The sequence below is a fragment of the Puma concolor genome, chromosome C1 (genome assembly GCF_028749965.1).
Source record: "Puma concolor isolate L17-30 chromosome C1, mPumCon1.1.hap2, whole genome shotgun sequence".
Lineage (NCBI taxonomy): Eukaryota > Metazoa > Chordata > Mammalia > Carnivora > Felidae > Puma > Puma concolor.
Genome location: NC_141674.1, coordinates 148220769 through 148247105, shown reverse-complemented (window position 1 = coordinate 148247105; position 26337 = coordinate 148220769). Strand labels below are relative to the sequence as shown.

General features: G+C 37.2%; 1 protein-coding gene across 2 annotated transcripts in view; it reads left to right on the top strand.

The window, feature by feature from the left end:
- ACVR1C (activin A receptor type 1C) overlaps positions 1–26337 on the top strand; it is an 83738-nt gene that overhangs the window by 44434 nt on the left and 12967 nt on the right. The window contains exons 3-7 of one of the 2 annotated variants that reach the window (XM_025930819.2): positions 12499–12738; positions 17017–17247; positions 20082–20249; positions 21615–21771; positions 23539–23663. In XM_025930819.2, coding sequence (XP_025786604.2) covers positions 12499–12738; positions 17017–17247; positions 20082–20249; positions 21615–21771; positions 23539–23663 — 921 coding nt within the window. The remainder of the gene's footprint in view (positions 1–12498; positions 12739–17016; positions 17248–20081; positions 20250–21614; positions 21772–23538; positions 23664–26337) is intronic. The other variant, XM_025930837.2, reaches the window with a different exon arrangement.

The window sequence follows — 26337 nt, the reverse complement described above, 5'->3', positions numbered from 1 at the left end:
TCATTTCTTTTCTCACCAGCTTAATCACGTAATAGAAAAAAAGTTTTTCATTTATATTTTATTCAGCATTTTTGTGTGCTGTACCAAGAAGGGCTTCTGTGGACATCTAAAGTGTAACTTGGCAGAAATGGAAATTCCAGGATAGTTTATTTTTGAAATGATGCTGGCATAATTATCTATCCATCTGGAAGAAAACAGGGCTGTACCACAGTGTCATACCATATACAAAAATAAATTACAGCTTGATTAAATATCTAATTGTGAAATATAAAACAATTTAAATGTCAGAGGAAAATTTAGAAAAAAAGATTTTTATGACTTTATAGTATGGAAGCTGTTTTTAAATAAGACAGGAAATCCAACTGTTATAAAAGGAAAAGAGATATAACTGCATGCAAACTAAAATAAAAATGAGTAATGAAAGATAACATAAATAAAACTGAAGATAAGTTAAATATGGGATAGAAATATTTGCCACATGTGTGACTGGAAAAAGGTAGGAACTATGGGAAGTTAAAGAGCTCATGTGCGTGTGCATGCGTGTGTGCATGTGCATGGCAAGAGAGTGGAAAGAGAGAAGGAGAGAGAGCACTAAAGGGAAAAATGGGTAAGAGACACAAACAAATTTTACAGAAGAGAATATTCTAAATGGTCAAGTATCAAAAAGATGTTCAACATCACTAATAGCTGGAGAGATGCCAATTAAAACAACCATTTTTTCCCGCCCACTAGATTTGCATAAGTTGTAAGAGTGATGTATCAGTCAAGCTGTTTTCAACTAAAAGTATCAGAAACTTAGATAATAATGTCTTAATAAGGGAGTTCACTAACTCAACATGGTAGGAAATCTGGAAGTAGATTGATTCTATGATTCATTAACAAAGAGACTCAACAATGTCACCAGCCTATTTCCAGATTTATTCTTATGGGAATTGGCAAACAACCTTATTGTTTAAAACATTATTATATAACTTTCTGATACTTTTTTCCTCATGTGTGTATGCTTTTTCTAATAAGGAAAATTTTATCAGGTTTCGTTAAGCCTTTGTTAAAATTTTTGTTAAAAGGTTTTGTTATCAGGGATCTCAAGCTTGAAGGATAGCAAAGGTCAAGAAACGTGATTTGCTCAAACTGAATCATCTAATAGAAGCCACCATGTTGAGCAGAGATATCGAAGGTCTCTTTCCTTACTGCAAGTTTAAACCAGATATAAACCCATCTCCTTCTAATCCCAGGGAGGAGGTTTGGGTTTTTAACTAAGCAGAACAGGAAAAATAAAAGACAAATAAAAAACCTGTTCTGGTGAAGCTGTGATCATAGCCTGGACATCACATGGATTTTAGGCCCAAGTTCCCATTGCATGAGTGGTACAGGAACTCTTCAGAGGAAGAACTTTCTTTAAGCTAGTCCCAGACCATTGGTGCACCAAAGTGTCGAGAAAAAAGTACCAGCTCTCTAGAGGAAGGGACTTTAATGTTAGGTCTCAACCAGACAAAACAGACCCTTTTGCAAGTACATGAGCAGTACCTTGTGAAGAATAAGCACCCCAAGCATACAGGTATGCAAGGCAGCATGCATGAGCCAGCAGAAGAGAACACACAGCAGAAAGATCACAAAGGTTTCATATATTGGAATTCTCAGAAAATAAATATAGATCAAATATTCTTCTAAGTTTAAAAAAAAACATAAGGCGAATTTGGAAATATTTTTAGAGGATAGAGGATTATAAAAAAGTGACCTACTAGATTTGAACAAGAACAAAATAAAACTTTTTAAAATTAAAAATATAATAAAAATTGAAAACTTAATGGATAGGTTTAACAACAATTAGATAGAATATAAAGAGCTATGGAGAGAATTAGGGATCTGAAATACTGGTCAGAAGAAGTTATTTTGTATGCAGTTATACAGAGAATACATAATGGAAAATATGGACAAGAGGATGACAGAGAGGAACACATAAGAAGATTTAACATGTGGCTTTCTATCGTGGTCCATAGGAGAGGAGATAAAGGTTTGGGCAAAAGCAGTCTGCAGAAGTAACAGCTCAGAATTTTCCAGAATTGATGAACACCAATCTACAAATCTAAGAAATCCAGTGACTATCAAGAGGAGGAATAAAAAGATACCTAAACCTGGACATAGCTTAGTAAAACTACAGAACACCAAAGACAAAGTGAAATCCTACAAGTTGACAGACAAAAAGGTAAATGAAATTCAAAGAAGTTCAGAAGAACTGGCATTGTCTTTTCAAGCAAAAAGTAAAAAGAGAAAAGTGGAATTTTATCTTCAATATTCTAAAAGAAAAGAATTGGTAACCCAGAATACTACCTAGAAAAACTATCTTTAAAGAATGAGGTTTAGCAAAAGACATTTTCAAAGTAACACAAATAGGTGAGTTTAACATTATCAAACTCTTTGATAAAGGAAACTCTAAGGGTGTACTTCAGGCATACAGAAACTATACCAAAGTTCTGACATGCAGGGAGGAATGAAAGGCAAAGAAAGTGATAAATATGTCACTGATTCTAAACAACATTAATCTACAACAGCAATGGTGTCTTTTGAGGTTTAAAAAAAATAAGATAAAATGGTCATTCAACATAGAATACTATTTTTTATATACTATGTATGTCAAGAAGGTTAAATGGAATTAAAATTTTCCAAGGGCCTTGTTTTTGTCTAGGAGAAAGGTAAATATATTGTTAATCTTTATGCTTTGAAATGTCCCTGTTGTAATTGCTAAATTATTTCTGAAAGAGTAGAATGTGACTATGTACCTTCTAATCTACAATGGGAAACAGAACAATAAAAATTATCCAAAAGTAGTAAAAAAAAAAAAAAAGCAAGACAAAGAAGCGCACAACAGATGTGACAATAAGAAAGTATCCAAATGTTAGTAATAATTAAATATAATTAATTTAATGTAAATAGACTAAACAAAGGATACTAAGTTGGAGAAAACAGATCCAATTAAATGTTGTTTTAAAAATGTCTTGATAAATGAAAATTTACAGAAATGTGAAATTGTTTTGATAGAAAACATATACCATACATATATTAAACAAACAAAAATATTGGTTTATTTATATTAATGCCAGACAAAATTAACTTTAATGCAAAAAAATTACTAGAGTTAAGAAGTAACTTTATAGTGACTAAAGTTTCAACTTGCCAGGGATTCTTAATGAATTTAAATTTCTATGTACTTAACAATGGGACTCAAAAATAAAGAAAATACTTAGAGATCTATAAGGAGAAATAGAGATGTCCACAATCTCAGAGGGAGGTTTTAATATGCCACAGTCTTGGTAAGTGATAAAACAATTAGATAAAATAATTAGTGAGACTATATAGAGTTGAAACAAGATGGTTTACGAACAACCTAATTTTTAGAAAATTATAATATACCAAACCTGAATAGTCTTATGACAGTAAAGAATTTGAATCAGAAGTTTTTAAAAAGTAGTAAAAAATATTCCCAGAAAGAAAATTTCAAAGTTCTTCTAGAAAAGAGGCTCTACTAGAAAATTTTGATACACTTCCAGGAACAGAGAACTCTCACACAAACTCTTCCAAAATGTAGACAAAGAGGAGACACTCCTTCACTCATTTTATTCATAACCTTGATATCAAACCCAACAAAGCCAGTATAAGAAAGGAAAGTTTCAAGCCATTCTGATTCATGAACATGTATACAAATATGCCAATGCCTGGAGCCATGTAAGAAAAGGGATCTGGGAACCATAGTACAAGGGCAAGGAAATCATTATTTTGCAAATCAGGGTAAGGGTTACCCTTGGGGAAGGAAAAAGGTTGTGATCATGTGGGGGTATCTCAGAGTGGAAGAAAAGGCGGGGAGATGAGGAGGGACGTGATGTGTGGGAGTTTATAATTCTTTTTATACTCAACCTAGATAATGTATGGACTTTTCTGTTTATTCATTATATTTCACAACAAACATCAAGTTTCCAAGTAATGTTTGCATATAGGCAAGTTAATGGGAGGTTGCACATTCTACTAACGTCTGAGTTGGTTTTGGAGTATTGAGCAGCTGAAGACATGATGTAGCTCTTTCCTTAGTAACTCTTGTACAGTACTGTCTGACTTGGTTTTTGTTTTGCACATATGTTCTCTTTCTAACCAAAAAATCCAATAGATCAAAGGTTACTGTGTCTATAGATAAGTGTTTCAAAGACATCTAGATTCCCCCAATACCCATTTAGAAGCAGGACCTAGACTTCCAGCAGATTATATAGCTGTCCTCCTAACAGACAATATTTTCCACTGCTCTTACAGAGAAGTGTGGCCATATGATTAGGTTCTGGCAAATGAGATGAGTGGCAGTGTTTAGAAGAACTTCTGAGAAGACCTGTTGAAACAGAACTGGCACGTTATTATGCCACCATCCATCACACTGCCTGGATGTAAAGGTTAGAGTTTTAGTGGCTGCCTTGGACCATGAGGGTGATGGCTGCACCACAGGGGTGGCAACAAGGGAACTGACAGGGGCCTGACTGAAAACTTCATGGTGTCACCCTACTAACATTGGATATCTTCAACATCTTCAAGTTTCTTTTACATGAAAAAGAAAAGGAAACTTGTCTGGTTTCCTCTGTTATTTGTAATGAAACCCAATTCTAATGAATATAGAAACAACAAAACAAGTCATCCAGAGTTCTACCTGCATATGGGTTGTATCCAGTCAACAGACAGGTTTTGATTGACCTACAGTTTCTGGAAAAGGAAAGAAACATATTTCTTAACATTGTTAAAAATTAAGAGTCTTAATATAAAAGCTCTAGATATCTGGCTTGTCCTTGAAAAATCAGTTATGGCTTTCTTGAGGTTTTCCTCATTTATTTATCAGTTGGTTAAAACTGAGAAGCAAGTCATTCTTCCTTAGTGGACATGGGCTTTCCCTGTTTTTTCATTCATTCATTCATTCATTCATTCACGCATTCATTCATTCACGCATTCAATATGTACTGAGCTTATACCCACTGGCCTAAAGTTTACATTATCAATAGTTTAATATATTTCTACTTTAGCATAGTTGAGTTTTTCGACAATTTTGTATCTTACTTTTCTCCCTTATTAAAATGTATGCATTTCAGTTTGTAACAAATGATTTCTTCTGACCCTAGGTGACATCAGAGTCATGCTCAGAGAAATATCTGTGATGTCACACAGCATCAAGAACACTCTAAAATTTTCCATGAAAATTCATCTAGGATAAGTTTAGGAAACCTGGGCAAGAGAAACTGGTTATTTACTGGGTTAATTTTGATAGGAATTGCTATTTAGTTCTTGCTTACACTAATTACCACCTTTCATATGGAAATAGACTATTCATCAAAAACATTCAAGTTCCAGGTATCTTTGTTCCCATTCTGCTACTAAAACTCACAGTGCTTGAAAGGCTAAATGTAGTAATAATTTCCTTTCAGATTTCACATACTATTTTAATAATACTATTATATTTTTTGCTTTACAAATAATTGGCTTCAATAAAGAAAAGACACACACAACATTAAAATATTGGGTGCTTTATTAACCCCCATACAATTTTCATCTTCCTGTTCTGTTCTCAGTTGCGTAAAGAGAAAAGGAAAATTGATTATTTATATCAGTCAGAGCAGGTAAACAATGCTTATTGATTAGGTACATGTCTAAATTGGACTTTCATTTAAACCAAACTAAAGGGTTACATCTGAAGGAAGATAAACTGCCAAAACATTAGAATTAGATTTATCAAAAATTAATCATTTCAAAGGATGCTATAATTATAAAAATTGCAGGCTCAGCTATTATTATTCTTTGGGGATTTTAAAGTCTTGTTATTTACAGTCCTTTTAAAAATTCATCGTTGTTTTCCAATTTTATCATGGCTTTCTATTTTAAACGAATCCATTGCCGTAGTAGTCAGTGTAAGGTGACATCTCCATGCTGAGAAATACTCATGGGACCCCTTGTGGAATTGTTCTGCCATCACATGAACAAATCCATTTATAGCTCGTTCTCTGAGGATTCGGTGCGCACCTGACAGGTGTGCCAGACAGGGTATTTTTCCCCTCCATAAACTGAAAGGTGCTCTGATTTTTATATTTCGGAAAGTGCTATGAAATATAAGCATACAAAGAAGTGCTCTTAAAGTTTAACATAGGAAGCATTTCCTATCTCGGGAAACAAGTACACTGATTTCGATTGTGAAATTTTGTTCATAGGGATGTAATGGGAAATTGGAAGTAAAATTTATAACCAGTTCTAAATTGAGGATTTCACACTATGTAAGCCCCTACTCTCTTAGCAATGCTAAGTAAATACTATTACCCGTTTAGTGAAATACTTTTTGTGTGATTATCATGTACAGGACATTGGGTTCGGTTAAAATAGGATTATCGCACATCAGTCTTTTCCACGTGAACAAACTGCTTTCTGTGAATGTGTTTGCTGTGGGAGAATTTACACTAGCATGAACTCTAGGACAGAGAAGTGTAACTTCTCCCTCATGGTCAGTATTTTCAAATGCCTTCTCTGAACAAGGCTTTGCGAGGAGCTGGGGAAACTGGTAGGAGATACGGGTGCTACTTTCAAGGATCTTTCATTTTTCCCGAGTAAAGGGTTGGCTTAAGAAAAAAACAACCTGAAATATTCCTTGAGTAGTTACCAACTAATTTCTTTACAGATATGTATCATTTGAGAATATGTGTTTTGATGACATATGAATAAACTACTTTTTAGGTGCATGTGGGGAAATTAAGAAAAACTGTGGAGCTGATTTAAATTCTCCTTTCTACATTTTATTAATCTCATCTCTGCCTAAGTTAAAGTTCTAAGTTCCCTGTGCCAAAGATTATATTCTTCAATCTCACATTCCTCATTCCTTAAAATGTAAAAACATTATTTTTCTTAAATTGAGACAAAAGTGGACAAAAGAAGATTTGAAGATACCCAGTGTCCCTCACATACTCCCAGAAGCCCAGGAACATAAGAACTGTCAGGAAATATTTTTATGTGTGGTGCAACCTGCATGCTATAAAATCATGAAATCATTCCAGAAGACCGACAAGACGGTGTATGCAGGTAGCCATTTTTAGACTGAGCACTAAACAATCGAGGGCCCATCAATAGCCCATCTGATTGTTAAAAGGCAGAAATGATTTTCAGGCTATTTCTCATCGTTCAGTTGGATTTCTAGATTACAAAATCTGCCCTCGTTCAGTACTTGAGGTTCATGTTGATCAGAAACAACCTGTTTGACATGATTATTCTTGCTCTGTGGAGAAAGGTGACCATTTGCTGTTCCCTATAGTGGAGTATGTTGGAGAGATCCAATTGAATAAACTTCTGCCTGAATTATTCCTGGTGACATTTGTAAGGGTCACTGTAAAGAATAGTAGGCTAGGACAAGCTCTAGGTAGTGGAGGGCTTCCTGCAATTAGTGAGTACAGAATTAACACAGGAGTGTTAGACAAATACACCCAGTATTTTTGACTTAGCAACTGAGACCCATTCTATTTCACACTGTAGACTTTCCACATGTAAGTGCAGTTCCATGCTGTTTTATATTAGACTGAATTATCAAGAATAGAATTCTTCATGATGATCTTTTCTTACCTCCCATTTCCCTTGCTCCTATATAGTTTTCTTCATATTTTTTATTTTCAAAATTGCTTTAGAATTGTTCCCCAGATGGATCATGTATTCCTTAGTAGGGTTTAAATTCCATCAGGATGTGGACTGTGCCCCACTTTCTGGGATCTTTTCTCAAGAGTCATTCTCAGTGCAAAGTTATACAAAGCAATCCCTTTGGATCCAGTCTTTTAGGAGAGCAGCAAGAAACTAATTCAAAATGCATTTTCATTACCGTCAAGCAAATGTTTGAAATGATGGTATCCACATTTAATGATGTTTTGAAATGGCAGGTTAAAGGAGGTTCATCATGAAGATTTGGGAGATTTTTCGATGCTTAGCATGTCACTCTGTTTTTTGAAAAAGAAATGATTCCTGTTGGGCTAGTTAAAAAGGTAGCTTTGAACATCTTAGAGGCAATGTGTTCTCTCTTGGTTTAGCTGCAGACATTACTTCCACATTTTGCCCCAGAAGCCTGTGAACTACACTAAACTAAACAAAGCCTTTTCACTGATGCCACAGGCCTGTGTCATAGAGGGTTTATGGGGTAGGTGGATGGACCACATCATTCAGTTGACCGTGGTGGCATTTCTTCCATGTGCCAGGACAGAAATGGACCCATCAGAAAGCATCTCAAGGAACATTGTCTTTTTGGGTTGGCTTACTACCTGAGAACAGGCTACAAGCAGGAGGAAGAAATGCTTCCCCTTTTGTGGGGAATAGGTGGGGAGGCAGTTGAAGACTTGATATTTATACATTCATGGATACAACCTTGCAGGGTGGTGTCTTTTCAGTTGGGGAAAAACCCTTAATAAAAGGAATAGGAGTGGTTTTAATATTAGTCTGGGGTTTCTTCAGGGGTTTTTTGGATCTTTTTTAAATTCTGTATGCTACTTCCCACAGCAGCTTCTGGGAATGGAGCACTAACCTTATAAATTTCACAAAAAATTCACTTTGGTTCGATGGAGACCTCTGTTTTCTTTGTCTGATTTTGTTTTTCAACAGATGTCCAGCCAGTGCATATCTCTTCAGTCACTCTCAAAGAGTTTCTATTCTTCACTCCACTATAATGTTTAAGTTTCTAGTCACTTGAAGGTCATTCAAATACAGTAAAAAAAAAAAAGTCTTTACATAGAACGTAGACATTCTACAAGATTTCCGTGCCAGTGGTCAGTATGGGCCATTTGAAGCAATTGATCAAGTCCATAACTCAGTTCTAAGCCATCTCCTGCTAATAGCAAATACTAAGGAGATATAAATTAATTAATTCAAAGGTCATAGAAGTCTCATAAACATCAGTAAGTTTTGAACTTATAATAAGGACAGAGAAGAGGTCAGCAAGGAAGGAAACATGGGGATCATGAGGGTCGTGCCCATATTTTTCTTTTCGTTTTGAGTATTGCATCTATCCGTCCATCATTCTTTTCGGTTGTTGTTCTTTTGTCTTATTGTTGTACATTCATCTGCCTTTCACATGACTCTCTCCAGATGTCCAGAATCTTCTACCTCATCTGGATCAATGTTCTCTTCCTGCCTCGCTAATACTTCCTTTCCTTCTGTTGTCTTGGTTCAATGTATTGTAGAGCTTATATAGGGGAGGTATTTGTGAGCTAGGCTCTCACCCATCTGGGTTAGTGCTTTTCCCCATTCCCATTCTATTCTACTTAATTTTCTAAGGAGTGAAATAACATGAATGAACAACGAAGCACTGCCCAAACCATGGAGGTGCTTATAACATGGAGAATGCATTTCAGTTGGCACAGTCAATCTCAAATGGGAAATTATTGAATAATAAGCGTTCTCCTATGATCAAGAATATAAAACCTGCTAGAAAAACTAATATGCTCATCAAAGGTAACTTATTAAAATGTATTCTTAACTGTGCTACTATTTCCTTTTGCCATGACTCATTTGGTATAGACTACAGTTCTTCTTCATTTATCTCCTGTAGAGATTATAATCAACATTTGGTTTAGAAGATAGTTTTACAAATGTTTGCTTTAAAAATTGCTCAGTGTTTAAGGAGCTCTTTCTGGATGTTGTTGCTAGCCTTTTCTAGCTGAGTAATCTTTTTTTATTACTAACTCGTATCAGTAAATTTGTTCACAAAAGTAGAAACATTGCCCATCTGTAATAAACATCTCTGAGAGCTGTTAACCTTCACGAGAGCAGTACACTTTTATAGAGAGTATTCTATTTTCAGGGTTGCTGACCTTTCGCCTCTTTATTGGTTGCCATAGTGATGATCTGAGCTCTGCTTAATAGAGCTTTACTAAAAGGAAGACAATCAATAAGCTTTTTAACTCTAATGTTTATATTGATAGTTTCTGATAACATATATCGGAATAAGATATAGCCTGATAAATGTAGCTAATAGTGGCGTTTTATTTTTTGAATTTTATTTTTTAAATTTTATTTTTATTTTTAAAAGCATACTCAAGTAGATGTTTATGTAGGTTGCAAGAGATTAAATGCTTTCTGTGGCTTTCTTAGAATTCCTAGAATAGCATTGCGAGGACCTAAAAATATAGATACAACTTGAAATGTAGATTGAAAGACCATAGTTAAATGGATAATAAAACTGTTTTATATTAGCAAGCTTTAGAAGTTGCAAGTACAACAGTTAATGATTTCTAAAACAAAGTCAAGTCAGAGAACTCTTTTAGCACCTTGTCATAAGAACATTCAAGGCCAACCTCTTCTTATATGCACCTGTACAACTTCTAATGACTTCAGAGGAATCCTGAAACCTTTAGGAGAGGGAAAGTTGGTGATCTGCCAGAATTCCTGGGGCAAAGTAGAAGAGCATGGATTATGTTTGTTTCCAGAGTTCACTAAACAGTTTTAAATATATTACTTATCAATGATAAAAATATATATGTATATATTTTTATGATTATAATGAAACTTTCATGAACACATTTTTGAGGAATTTGATTCCTTTTCCTTGAGAATGAAATAATATTTATTTTAAATTTGTCTTTACCTATTCTGGTTGACATATTGTAAGTAAAATGTAAGTGTATTTAATATAATAAGCTCTCTAGGATTGCAAAGAAAGAATTCTGAGGAATGGCTTAATTCACAAGGTCCATTATCACCGTCATTGGTTTAGACTCTAAGATGCAGGTGCTGTGCGTTGCTTTCTATGCATTCTTTCTAACCCTCTCACTGGGTATGCCTAGTCAGCTGGGGCAGTTTGCCCAAGGCACTATAGCCACAAATGGAGAAAGTGTCATCTCACTTTGGCTTCTCTTTCTCCAAAGTCTGCATTCTTCCACTTCTCCTTGATGTCTGAGAACCTAAGACTCCAGAATTCTATTCCTGTATCCCATCAGATACTTCCCAAGGCTTATTAAAAACAAAAACCAGCATCCCTAATGATAGGACCCAGTGATGAAATTAAATTGATGCTGAGGCTGTCTTTAGTGAATGAAAAGAAAATGAACTATGTGCTCATTTCAGGTGTCAAAATAATTTCTTTGAAAAATACAGGAAATATCTGTCATCATAGATTTTTTAATGTATCACTATTTCCCCTAAATTAAAAAGATTTCTTAAATGCAAGATGAACTTTAGAAAAATTGGCTGTCTGTGTTTTAACAGGAGAGTCACAAATTTGATTACACCCTTTATGTTGCTTGGTTTCAATGATCATGTTTATTTTTCTAAAACTAAAAACCTTATCCTTTGCTTACTAAGAACAAACTAGTAGAACTTTTAGCGGTTCCACCATTTCAAGATCTATTCGTCGTCTCCAGTTGTCAACACTGGGGATAGAGTTGAGAACTAAGCAGACAAAATTCTTTCCCTCATGAAGCATGCGTTCTTTGGAGGGAATTGAATAATGCCTGGGTGGCTCAGTCGGTTAAGCATATATAATGTGCCAGGTGGTGATACAACCCAGGGATTAAAACACAACAGCAAAAGGGTGGAGGATGAACCAGAACCCAGGAGGAAGTCCTACTATTTCAGCGAAGGTTCAGCCAAGACCATCGTGCCTGGATGACTGCATTGGTCCCCTCTGTCTCTTCGCTTTTTACTCCTGCGCCCCTCTGCGGCCACGCAGGATGAACCTTAGATCCCGTAGTTCGCCTCCTCCAAGTCCTGCGACAGCTCCTACTTGGAATAGAATTCACAGCCCTTCGCTTAGCCTACCAGACCCCACAGGCTCTTTTGTCTTTGTTGCCTCGCTCTCTTCTGCCTTCCTCCCCGCTCACTGCCCTCCAGGCACGGGTTGTGCCTGAGCAGCCCGAACGGGCCTCACCTCGGGGTCTTGCACACTTGCTTTCACGTTGCCTGGCGCGCGGCTCGCGGAGACCCTCCGGGCGTTGCTCCCTGTCGCCTCCCAGAGCGGCTTCCAGGAGCACTCTGCCGCCAAGGGGCATCCCCGCCGCACGCGCGTGCCCCTCTGCTTCCTCACGGTGCGTAAGGCCTCTTGTCGCACATCCATCTGTTCAGTGGGCGTGTGACACGGGAACATAAGCAACTCCAGAGGAAGGATTTGGCTGCCGCACACCGCTGCATCTCCAGCACCTGGAATGGTGGCAAGAGCTATTGCAAGAGCTCGGTAATTATTTGGGGCATGAGTGAATGAACGTGCTCCAAGGATGGACTGCTGAGGAATGGGGAGAAGATAGTAGAAAAATGGCAAATGCCTTGGAGGATTGAAAAGGGCTCCCGTGTGCTGGTGCTTTCCATGATCCTAACTCTGGCTCCCATCTGGATCCCATCTCGATCCTAACTCTGGCGTGCTGGGTAGCTCCACATCAATGATGCGAAATTTTGGTGATCCTGGTTACAATTTCTAGAGTATCTTAAATGGGTTGATTTATGGTCGTGTTCTTTCTTTTTTAACTGAAGCATCTCCAAATGCCCCAAAACTCGGACCCATGGAGCTGACCGTTGTTATTACTGTGCCAGTTTGCCTCCTGTCCATGGCAGCGGCGCTGATGATATGGGCGTGCCAAGGTCGCCAGTGCACAGACAGGAAGAAAAAGAGACAGAATGTGGAGGAACCTCTCTCTGAGTGCAATCTGGTAAATGCTGGAAAAACTCTAAAAGATCTGATATACGATGTGACGGCCTCTGGCTCTGGCTCTGGTATGTGCCCCCTGTCCATTTTGCAGTAAGAAAACTCACATTTAAAAATAAATCAAAACAATTTCTAACCTGTAGAAAAGGGCCCCAGTATTATGAATTGCATCATTTAGAGTGCTCAGCGTGGTACCTGGTAAGTTCTGGTATAGAAACCTGTTTTAGGATTTGATGAAGAGAAAAAAACGTCACGGCTGAAAGAGTTAAGTCTTCTCAGTTGCCTTGTCTGCCTTTAGGTGTTCCGAGTGTCACTTTTATATTCCTTCACAACTTATTTTTTGAAGCAGGAAAGAATTTCTCTTCTCCCCCCTGCCTCTGTTATGGTTGGTGATAATCATTGTGGCTCTCTTAGTAATGCTTCATGGGCACAAACGTTACCATACTTAAGGAATTGGGTTCTGGGGGAAAGATGTTAGTTGTGCAAAGTGGTATTCTTAGAGTGCCCTTGCTCATGGTTATGAAAGTCTTTGGAATCCGCAGCATCCCCTGGGATGTGTGTGTGAAGTGAACACAGAGCTGACCTGAAATCAAAATCAAGAATGTGTTCTAAAAGCATAGAAACAGAGATGATAGGGAACAGGACAGCACTCCTCTGCTGGCTGTTGCCGAGGTGAGACGATAACTCTATTCCTCTTGAATGGAACTCCAGAACCCCTGGTGAAGCCATTCAAAATACGAGGCTATTTTATGTCCTCACTGAACCTTTTTCTTAGCACAAACCATATGAGGGCATTTTGGGTTTCTGGTGACAGAGCAGATTCCTCCGTAATAACAGACTCTCTAATCTGGCCTTTCCTCATGTGTACATCCAGGAATCCTGAGGGCATGTGGTACTGCAGACATGTGAACTAGGGTGAGCCGAGGTGGGTCACCTCAGAAGGCCCTGGATCCCCTCTTGCTTTGGAAGAATCATTAAGGATGATTCCCACAAGCGGACTTTGAGAAACTCCCCAGCCCATGGCCTTTAGGAGCGTGGCACGATTAACAAGGGCAGACAACAGAGTGGCGGTAACATCTGTATGAGCATCCATATTTAACATGAAGCAGCTTTAGGCTCACCGGAGTCCAGAAAAGAGAGGCCTAATTATGTCATCCAGAGAGCACACACAGTTTGTTGCTTCTGAGGGCAAGACTGCCTGCTCTCTCATTGAACAGGGTCTCAGTGTTTATGCCATCCCTGCATAAATTAGATAGCATGTTTTCAAAGGAGGAATCTTGGAAAGAACTGTCTCCAAACTGCAAAGTTTGTAGAACTAAAATCCAAATTAAATTCTTGCATAGAAAGCTGGCATTCTTCGTTTAAAAGTAAAACTGTCCAGAATTGGTACTCAGTCCTCCCTATTACATCCTGGGGACTACTGTTCCCTAATTTCCTGAGCACTGGTGACATTCTAGGCACAAAATATGAGCACAGAGAGCTCTGATTTGTACCCAGTTCCTTGAAACCTTATATAGTATCTTTATAAGGTTCAAGTGATTAAATAACCTCCTATTTAATATCCCCCCCCAAAACTTCAGTTCAGTTGAAGATGTTAAATAGAAATGTGTATTTTAGAGCTACTCCTGGAATATATTTAAGATGACTAAGAATGTCCCTTTCAAATAAAATTAATAGCGATATTATAACTGGAGACTGGATATTTAGTTTAAGAAAGTAATCATGAGTCAGGACATGAAGTAAAAAATTAATATTAAGATTTGTGGTGTTTTTGTGCATCATTAAACCTAAATCTGGATTTATTAACTGTTGGGCTCTTGTCTCTATATTATTCTAAGATCTTTTTTAAAAATTCATTCATTTTAGAGAGAGCAAGAGCGAGCAGGGGAGGGGCAGAGAGAGAGGGAGAGAGGGAGAATCCCAAGTAGCTTCCCCACTGCTAGCACAGAGCCCGACGTGGAGCTCGAACTCACGAACCACGAGATCATGACCCGAGCTGAAATCAAGAGTCAGACAGAGATAGAATACCTAAGAGGCAAGTGGACCGATGTTCTGTGGGACTGTTTCTGAGAACGGATCGTGTCTCAGGTGGCTTCTAAGAGTCTGGGCACATTGCTGCTTTCCTCTCCCCAGATAACACTTCTGATGAGTAGTGGCATTACTGAAAGTTACCTTTCCATCAGATAGGCATCAGCTTCTACAAACCCTGGTTTAAAAAAACAAAAGAAGAGTGAAATGAACCTACATGGAGAAGCGGAGTCCATGTTTCTTCTAATGAAATTTCTAAGCGTATAAGCAGAACTAGATTGTTTGGAATGGTTGCCTTGAAAGGTACCAAAGCAACTTTCACTGAATTTTAGTGTCTCAGCTTAATTGCCATGCTGAGTACCTTAGATGATGTTCTCTTACTTTGCCCATGGTCTGGGGCATTGGTCATGCACTTGATCAATTTGCGGTTTGAAAACACAGGCTTATCTAGCTCTGATGTGATGTTTTTGCGAGTGTGTGTGTGCAAGATGGGAGAGGGAGGAGAGAGTTTGAGATTGAAATTTGGCCTGCTAATTGTTAGTACAACTTTTATTGTGTGGCCAAGTAGTACAACTTTTATTGTGTAGTCTACAAAAACAGCCTTTATAGTTTGCTGCTGGAAGTCTTCCGAGCAGGAGAGGGCTGGGGGTGGGGTGGTATCCACTGAATGGTGAGAGCAAGAGTTTGGACTGAAGACCTGTGTTTTAGTTGTAGCTCTGCCTCCCACTACGGCCTAGTTCTGGGCAAGTCTTCGACTATTGTGGGACCCCGATTTTCTCATCTCTAAAATGATAAAGTTGGACTAGACGATCTCAGAACTTGCTGACCGTGGGGCTCCGTGACTAATTGTTAAGACCCATAATAGCCACCTTATAGTCTGTGCTTGTTTAGCCACAGTGGGTGGTTCTCACGAGGATGAGAACATCTGAATAAACCGTGGCACATTTCAGGAGCAGAGGCTGAAGCCTGCAGAGCTCAGAGGGCTGTTGCAGTGAGAGGTTCCGAGCCATCCCACTACAATGATAATAACTAAACATGACTTTCCAGAGTACGCTTGTACTGTAACCTCTTTAACTATTTTCCTCTAATTATAATTGTAGTAAGTACCCATTGTGGAAATTAAGAAAATGTATGTTAGACCGAAGAATGTCACAATTCACCCCGATCCCACTAAATAGAAATAACCGTCAGAGCATTTAATAGATTTCCTTTTTAGCCTTTTTCCGGTGCCTATTTTGAATAGCTAGGTATGCTCATTTAGATGGATAGAATTTACTGTGCTATTTTCATTTAACGTTATCGCAAAAGTGTTTTCTCATGTCATTAAGAAATACCTCATAAGCAGCATCATTATCACTTACTCTCAGTAATCCGTTCTCAGAATATTAAGGCCTAGCCATTATTGATCACTTAACATACCAGATATTATGCTGGGTGCTTAACGTGATTATTGATTCTTGGATTACCCCTATGGAGTAATCCCTCCATAGCCCCTGTTTTTTAGATAAGGAAGTTGAAGCTCAAAGAAGTTCACTTACTTGCTGGTGGTTATGTTGCACAGCTGAAATTTGAACGCAGGTCTTTGTTATCTGTTCTCTTAATCTCTGTACAATGTTTAACAATTTTTCTATTATCTGATATTTTTCCTTCTATTTCCTATAAACAATAACATATTAAATATTTTGACATAAATATTTCTGCATTTTGCAGTTAAATCTTTAAGAAAGAATTCTAGGCATGGGGTTATTAGTTCAAAGAACCTGAACTTTTTACATACACTCAGAATATATTTTCTTTGAATTTTTTTTTTGTTCACAGAATATCCATTTGATATTTTCTATGACTATACCTCACTTTTAGTGTAACGTGATTACCTCCCTTGATTATTGAATTTTATTCTTCACTTGGCAGTTTTACACAGAGAGTTCTTCTGCTTCCCCAGTTGTACTAGAAGCAACATATTTTATTTTAGAGGCTAACGGCATATTTTTTTAACCATTAAAACCTGACTGATTTTGATGGGCAAATCGGGGAGATTTGCAGCAATTCTGAAAAATCAAATATATGTAGCAGTAGTCTATGTTCAGGAAATTTTCATTTGTGAATATGAGAAGAGAAATCATAGTAAGAATTTGGAGTATTCCTTTGAGCAATGGTTTGACATTAAGGTTTGGTATAATGGTGCTAGTTTCTTTAAAATCAGTAAAATTATTAAAGCACTTAAATGTTTCCCTATTTGTGTGAAAATAATGGCCATTATGATGGTTCTTTTCTGGCACTCCCTTGTTTTTAATCAATTTCATCTTTTCTTTGGTTAGGTCTACCTCTGTTGGTTCAAAGAACAATTGCAAGGACGATCGTACTTCAGGAGATAGTAGGAAAAGGTAGATTTGGTGAGGTCTGGCATGGAAGATGGTGTGGGGAAGATGTGGCTGTAAAAATATTCTCCTCCAGAGATGAAAGATCTTGGTTTCGTGAGGCAGAAATTTACCAGACGGTTATGCTGAGACATGAGAACATACTTGGTTTCATAGCTGCTGACAACAAAGGTATTTTCTTTTTTTCTTTTTTTATTTTTTTTTATTTAATGTTTATTTATTTTGAGAGAGAGAGAGAGAAAGCACAAGAGGGGGAGGGGCAGAGAAACAGGAAGACACAGAATCTGAAGCAGGCTCCAGGCTCTGAGCTGTCAGCACAGAGCTGGACGTGTGGGGCTCAAACTCACAAGCTGTGAGATCATGACCTGAGCGGAAGTCGGACGTTCAACCGACTGAGCCACCCAGGTGCCCCCAACAAAGGTATTTTCAATCTAATTGAGTTCAGCAAGTAAAAATGTTATGTCTGTCATCAGATCAAACTAAATAATGTCCTTGTTTTAATAAAATCTAGTCTAATTTCTTTATTGTAGATAGAAAATGCTTTTCCTCTTCTCCACAGATAAACATACAGATCCATACAATAAAGGCAGGGCAGACGAGTGATATGAAATCATGATGACGCCATAGCCAGGTTGATATTTAAAGTATTTGGTGACTGGTATGGCACAAGAATCGACCAGTCAGAATAGAAGATTCAACTGGAACAGAGTCCTGAGAGAACCCTGCAGTGCTAGCTTTTATGCCTTATTTTCTGGTTCGTGGAGAAATCTGGAGGCACCTTGTCAGGGGTTGGGGTGGGAGGTGGGGGAGGTTGCTTTGGGTGTCTAGGGCAAAGGAATGGGATTGGAATTTTGAATAGCAGCTGTTAGCTGATGAGGACAGAGATATTTCAATATTTTAATAACTGGCACAGACATACCAATGAATGCTAGCTGAATATCCACCTTTGCTAGGACGGTATCTCTCATCTGTATGAACAGGCTTCAACTCCAGAATTCCAATTTTCCATGAACATTATCAGAATGGCAGACAGCAAATCAATTCTAGTGAAATTTTCTATTAATGTACTTTGAGCATAATTTATATGTTGAGGCTTAACATCAACAACTCTAAACAGTATCACTTTTTGAGTTTTGAGGAGCAAGGCAGAACATCAGTGTCTTGGTATTTAAATCCGTATTTGGAAAATATGGTGTAAATCCCTGAGTAATCAGGGACTGGGTATAAAGTTTGTGAGTTACCTGTACTTTCTTCTTTTTGCATAGATTTTAGTCATCTAACTGTGCATTAGTTCCCTGAATAAAGGGAGACAAGGCACAAAGGGAAGCAAAAGTTGACCCACTCAATGTTTTTGACTTGAATCAGTAGTATTCATGAAGAACTTTGGTGAGGTAGAGATTGTAACATCTATCTAAAAAACAGATGATCTATGGGTATCAGGGACTCACCATTACCTATGGAAATTAAAATCTATGGTTATTTTGATCTATTATAAGCTTTATTGTTATTAATTAGATGACATAAGAGAGGCCTGGAGTTATTGTACATTTTGGTAGCAATTGTGTTTGCTGATGGTTTGTGTTTTTTCATGTGGGTAGGTATAGACTGAGTAAAGCCAAGATGAGCTTTAAAAAGAAAGATGTTCTTTCCAAATTCTCAACTACATATACTTTGAAAATATATCCAGACTATCGAAAATGAGACATTTCTTAGTGAGCTAAGAACTTTTCCTTCCTAAGATTGAGTTGAAGCATACCTACTGATTAGATTAATTAGCATTGTTGTCAAAGCAGTAATGACTTTAGTTATATGGATCATCTTGATGGGTCTAATTTAATCATAATGTTTATTTGATTATAAAAAACAATAGGCCCAAAAGACATCATCCCTGATGGTCTCCTTCTTCAGTTTAACTGGTCTACCTGTCACTGGCTTACTAATCAGTGGCTTTGTGCATGCTTTCAAATGACCTCTAACATTGCTTTCATCCTCATTTCTAAATCTTTTGTGGTACTTACAGTTCCATTGGTTAGTCAACTCTCTGACAAAGACGTTAATGTGAGAGGACAAAGGTAGCCATTGGCATTGAGCAGAGAGAGGGGTAGGAGTAGGGATTAGTTTTATTCATGGTCAGTTTATTACTGAGCTTTATCACGTTATGTTCATTTTTGTATTCCTAGGAAATTTTATCGCTATCCGGATTTGGAAATTAAATATTTGGATTAAGAGTTAGCTTTTGTAAATAAAGCATTTAATAGGAAAAGTCCGGAGCAAATGTTTATTATGGCTTCCTACTCTGAGCATCAGAACTGGTCAGGGCTTCCCAGGGCTGTTGTAGACTCCATTCCAAAAGCTAAAACTAACTCTAGGGACTCTAATACCTGCAGAAGTTTTAAGCTAATTTCTTTTCTGGTAAAAATATTTCATAAGATGGATTACCTTTTGGTTAGATGAAGTAAATTATTTGAAAATGTTTCATAACTGGCTCTTAATGTAAGCATTTGGGGAAAATCAACTTCATATTTTGAAAAGTGAACAACATGAACATTCTTAGAATTTTTGGGCTTTTATTATAGTGATAATACTTTGTGTACATTTGTTGCATTTCTGGTTTTTATTGGAAAAATCTTCCTTAAAAGCTCAGAGTGATTTATAGCACAACACTGAGCCTAAGAGCATCTGTCAGTAGTTTTTCCTATAATGTGGTGTTATCAATGTATAGAGAGAATAAGAAAGAACTTGTTCACTTATCATAATTACTCTCACAGCTTCCTATAGCTACAGTATGTATAACAGGTTTTATTATATCAACATCTTCAGGGATTCAGTGAGAAATTTTACTGTACTAACTTGGACTGTCAGCATCATCACTAAAGTAATTAACTTTCCTTTGTTAACAATACAGATTTATTTTCAATACTGACATTTGCTAAAAGCCTTTGGTTTCTTCCTTAACATAATACAGTGATTTTTAATGCAACAAAATGATTTTTTTTTCCATTTAGATAATGGAACTTGGACTCAACTTTGGCTTGTCTCTGAATACCATGAACTGGGCTCCTTATATGACTATTTGAATAGAAATGTAGTAACAGTGGCTGGCATGATCAAACTGGCACTTTCCATAGCGAGTGGTCTGGCCCACTTACATATGGAGATTGTTGGTACACAAGGTACGTGTTTTCTTTCTAAGTTCTCTCTGCTTCAATATGAGGATGGAAACACCAAATTGTGTTTTAGTGCTTCCTTGTATTTTAATTTATTCCAATTATCAAATGTAAAGAAGCACTAAGGTGCTTTATAAAACTGAGGGTATTATCATGATGCAGGCAACTCTCATCTATATACTCACCATTGTGTATATTAGCCATAATAATGTTTTTATACTGGTGGCTCCGGCTTTGCCATTTAGCACATACACCTGGGAGATCTTACTTGGGGGCGGGGGGCAAATGCTCTATATTCAGAGAATATTGATAGCTTAAATATTTACCTTTGATAACTAAAATAATGGGAGATGGTAATGTGATCTTGAAAAGATATTTACATATCATGTATTCAAAGGTCAAATAATATGCACTGTCCTTACTATTTATTGAGTTAATAGAGAATTGGCTCTAGAAAGTCATTAGTCCAGACAGGGCAATAATTCTCTAATTTGGATTCATGGGCCCTTAACCTCTTAAAAACTACTGAGGATCCCAAAAGTGTTTGTGTATTTGGGTTCTACCTGTTAACATTTACTATATTATGAACGAAAATTGAGAAATGTAAAAAATATTTATTAATTTACTGAATGCTAATTAACCGATTAAATGTGAAATACGTTTCAAAAATTTACATCTTTTAAAAAAATTGCATCCTTTTTTTGTAATACAAAAACCATATCTAGTGAAAATAATGGTTTTGTTTTACATTTTTGCAAATCTCCTTAATGTCTGACTTAATGTCTGGATTCTCATGCATGTTCTTCATCCGCTTGGTTCTGATATGTTGTTTTGGTTGAAGTATGTGAAGAAAAGGTAATATCACACAGATATGTATTCAGAAAAGAGACTCAAAGACTCCCAGGGATTTTAGGGTCACATTCGAGAAGTGCTGGTGTAGGGTAGTAAAAGTTTGAAACATGTTTGTAAGAGAATATTTGCTATATTCTTACGTGGTTGTAGCGATGCCAATTCTTTCCCTGTTCATTCAACAAAAATTTATTAGTGGCCACCAAGTGCCAACAAGTGTTCTGAGCATCAGAGGCTTGCGGATGAATAAGACACAGGCCTTTAGGCAGCTTACAGTCTAATTGGGAAAGACAGATAGACACACATGGGAATGAACAATATAGCCAGTAATAAGGGTTCTGAAGAAGGCAAAACAAGGTACTCTGTGGAGAATGACTGGGGATGTGGGATGTGTGGTCAGGCAAGACTTGTCTTAGGAGGTGACATTTGAGCCAGGTCTTCAACGTGATTCCCTTTGGAGAGAGTCAATCTTTAGTAACAACAACAAAAAAAAAGGAGTATTTTTTTTCTTATGCTTCATAGGTAAACCTGCGATTGCTCATCGAGATATAAAATCAAAGAATATCTTAGTGAAAAAGTGTGAAACGTGTGCCATAGCAGACTTAGGGTTGGCTGTGAAGCATGATTCAGTACTGAACACTATTGACATACCTCAGAATCCTAAAGTAGGAACCAAAAGGTAAGATGACTAGCTCTGGTAGCACCCTGAGGCATGTGACTGCCTCCCAGACGTGACGTCATGGGATGTGTGTGTGCGTTTTGGTGTTTTTGGTGGAGAGTGGTCTGAATGGAAAATCATTAGGCCCAAGAAGGCAAGAAGTCTTCTGTGGGTCATTGAGAAGTCAGTGCCATAATGCTTATAAAGCAGGGACAGGTGGCATTTTAGTTGTATAGACAGTAGTCATTTGGGTAAGGCATCCAGTAGATAGGTATGGTGGAAGAGATGGTGATACATTATTTTTCGTGTGCCAGTTTCTGAGAATACATTTTCCTAGGGATAGGAGGAAAAACATGTCATCAGTATATAGCTCCTCCAAAGCCTTTATACTTATAAATGCACTGAAACTCAGGGCTAGATCTATTTTTTCAGGTTCTAAACAAGAGATGTCAAATCAGTATATTGAGCAAGGTAAGTGAGGGACTCTAAATAAATACATACATGTGCTATTGTACTCCCTTAGTATTTAAGGACGTGTAACAGTTTTTGTATTTACCTGTAATTGTACTTATCCTTAAGTCTCCCAAACTGACGTATATTAAAATAATAGGAGTTTGGACATATTTCCCACGTTCAGGGAACAGAATCTCTGAAGGTTCAGAACAAGAACGAGATAAACAGAACATACTGCGTATGTATTACGACAGGCCCGTTGGGAGTGAGATTTCTGGTGTTTTCTTGTTCTGGCCAGCCTGTAGCCAGCATACTTCCATTTCCTTTTATTTGAACATCAGGTTCATGCTCCTTTGATATAATTCCTGGGCTCTTGACCTTGAAATCAGAAACAACCAAAACATTTTCCTGGAGTTGTTAAAGGATCTTGCGAGTAGGGAATTTCTGGTTCAGTTGGCCTCCAAGCCAGATTAGAGATTCCAAGCCCATCACTCTGAGCTCTTCTCTTGGTTCCCTAGAATTTAATGAGGCCCCAGGAACACGTCAGGGCAGTTTGTTCAAACCAGGTGGCCCTATGGGACCTTTCTTCTTTTCCCTCTGAAAAGCAAACTTCAGCTTCCCCATATGACAGTCTCCACATTAGGGACCCCCAGGGAAGCCTTGGATGCTGGATTCCTTAAGAGGATCTAAAGCTTTTAAGAGTTTGGGAGAGTACTGCACCCTGATCTTAATATTTTGGGAAATCATCAAAATCTCCCTAGGACAGCTAGACTCAGTCAGGTCCTGTGGCCTGTAGATATCTTTTGTTTAGTTTTATTCAAACAAGGTTGTAATTTTCTTGTAGCCAATGTATATTGTGTATATATTTTTTGAAACCAGTATAAAATAAAATTGTTCATTCTTAGAAGGTATTTAGGGTATGCTGCTGAGCACTGCATTATTGTCCTGGGCCCACCATGAATAAGAGATGCTTCTTGCCCTCAAGGAGCTTTACATGGCAACATTTGTTGGTGGGAGTTGAGTTCCCTCTTTCCTCTTGAGTGCTTTGTTTACTGAATTTCCCTCTAGCTTGTTTTTTGCAAGTCATTTGGCTCCTGGCACTTGTGCTTTGACACTGAGTAGGATGACCTCTGGTTTTATTTAAAAATTTTTTTAATTATGGTTCATTCAATAACTGTATTATTTAAATTTAATTTATTACAGTGACTTAGATCTACTTTTAAAAATGATATAAGCTATCCTAATTTATATTTTGTTACAGGATTTATTAAGATTGTATTTTACTGGATTGCTGTAAAGTCATACACAGAATCTGAAATGTGCATGTTTTTCAAGGTATATGGCTCCTGAAATGCTTGATGATACTATCAATGTGAATATCTTCGAGTCCTTCAAACGAGCTGACATCTATTCTGTTGGTCTGGTTTATTGGGAAATAGCCCGAAGGTGTTCAGTTGGAGGTAAGATGTTGGGGATAATTTTGTATCTGTCTTTCCTTGATGCCTTGAATATAAGATATGATTTTGTATGTATTATTTTCTAAGCACCATATTGAATCATTTTTTAAAATTTAAGAGACTACCTTTTAGGGATAGCTTTCCATTGGCAAAAGTGGAGCATCCTACGTATAATGCTGATTTTATATTGTGATTACTGCTTAGGTGGGAGTGACATTTCTCCTGATAATTCTGATTTTCTTAATGATATTTTGCACAGCACTTGAAAATTTTCTTCAGTTTGTATGCAGTTAGCCGTATCCCTACTTAACATTTTTTTTCCTTAGTGTTTATTTTTGAAACAGAGACAGAGCGTGAGCAGGGGAAGGGCAGAGAGAGAGGGAGACACAGAATCTGAAACAGGATCCAGGCTCTGAGCTGTCAGCACAGAGCCTGACCCGGGGCTCGAACCCACGAACTGTGAGATCATGACCTGAGCTGAAGTCAGACACTTAACCGACTGAGCCACCCAGGCACCTGCTTTATACCAGAAATTAATACCCTACTTTATACCAGAAATTAAACCCAAAGATGTTAAATGACTTAACAAGAGCCATAGGAGTTGAAGTCTTCTAGATTTCAGGCTTTTCCTGTTTTGTTTTGTTTTTCCCTCTGTGATAATGCATGTGGAAGAGAGAAAGCGATTGTGGGCAGAGGTGAGCATAGACTAACTTCCTGACTCAATGCTCCTAGCAGTTCAGAGATTAATAATGAGAGGAAGAGTTTGAAAGGATGAAATCCTACAAATGCAGTCTGAGGGAGTTGTGGCCTCAGCGGAGAAAAGTTAACTACTGTTAGAAAATGGATTAGAGTTTTCACTTCCAAGGAAGAAAGACTTAAAACTAAGCTGTGGTTTAGCAAATTCCTGAATATCTGACTTTAGTCAAGTTACTTGGTCTCACTTTCCTCATCTGTAAAATGAATCATAAAACTGACCCCTTGGGCTTTGAGGATCTAACAAATTGATTTAATTAATTAATTAATTAATTAGTGTAGAGCATGCTTATAGTAAACATTCAATAAAACAACTGTCATTATCAAACCAACTTCAGTTTTTATATTTCGCATTGATGTCATTTTGCATTACGCTAATCTCATTTTTTTCAAATGAGTAAAAAATTTTTTTAAGCTTCCAAGGTTAAAATTATACTTGAATGAGAAAACATAATTTTCCCCCTTTTATTCACAGATGAAATAGTACACTATTCAGGAAGATGAAGCTATTTATAGAAGCAATAAAATTACAGTAGGATTTTGGAGCCTGGGATTGAGTTCCAGATCTGCCACTTACTAGCTCTATGACCTTTACCAAATTTATGACTCTTTGTGCCTCAATTTCCTCCTTCTACAGAGTAGGGATAATACGGTTCCTCTTTTAGTCTGTGGATTTGAGAAATAATTAGTTAAAACATGTAAAGAATGGAACGCCTGGGTGGCTCAGTCGGTTAAGCGTCCGACTTCAGCTCAGGTCACGATCTCGCGGTCCGTGAGTTCGAGCCCCGCGTCGGGCTCTGTGCTGACCGCTCAGAGCCTGGAGCCTGTTTCAGATTCTGTGTCTCCCTCTCTCTCTGCCCCTCCCCTGCTCATGCTCTGTCTCTCTCTGTCTCAAAAATAAATAAACGTTAAAAAATAAATAAAAAAATTAAAAAAATTAAAACATGTAAAGGGCTTAGGACAGTGTATGGTAAAAAGCATGACTCAAACATGTTTGTAACAATTTTTTTTAATTCATATTAATAATTGTCTAGGGGCGCCTGGGTGGCGCAGTGGGTTAAGCGTCCGACTTCAGCCAGGTCACGATCTCACGGTCCGTGAGTTCGAGCCCTGCGTCAGGCTCTGGGCTGATGGCTCGGAGCCTGGAGCCTGTTTCCGGTTCCGTGTTTCCCTCTCTCTCTGCCCCTCCCCCGTTCATGCTCTGTCTCTCTCTGTCCCAAAAATAAATAAAAACGTTGAAAAAAAAATTAAAAAAAAATTAATTGTCTAGATGTGCTTTTAGGTCATTGTCTTTAAATTTTCTTCAACTATTGAAATAGTAATTTGTTAGGGCACATCTTAAATATTTTACATTAAAAGTACTATAGTTAAAGCAATTTTATAAGGAGATTCTCAATTTCAAGTAATATTCTGATAATTTAGATCAGGTCTTTGTATTTGAGACTCTTTTAATATGAACCTTCATGTTGAACTGTCCTTATTTAGTACCTTTGCTGCTTCTTTGGCACATTCTCAGGTATGGTACTTCTATAATCCAAATGTAAGAAACACAGCATTTAAAAGATTGCCCATCAATTTTCAAAAAGAGTAAGCTATTCTGTTTTGAAAAGGTTATTTCATGGAGAAACATACTTCATTCCCAGAGCAATGAGGCCATGCTATAAGTTTTTCAATTAGGCATTACTTTTGAATTGCACAATGGTATTTTATATAAATCAGAATTTACATAATCTTTATAATTATGTAAAATATTTTATATATTTACATTTATATCATTGTTAAAATCCTGTAAATGTGATGTATTTCTATAAAATCATATGTAATATATAATATGTAATTGTCAAAATTATATACTTCATAAAATAGATGTTTGTTTTATATAAGATATATGTAATTATCAAAATTATATACATTTTCATAATAT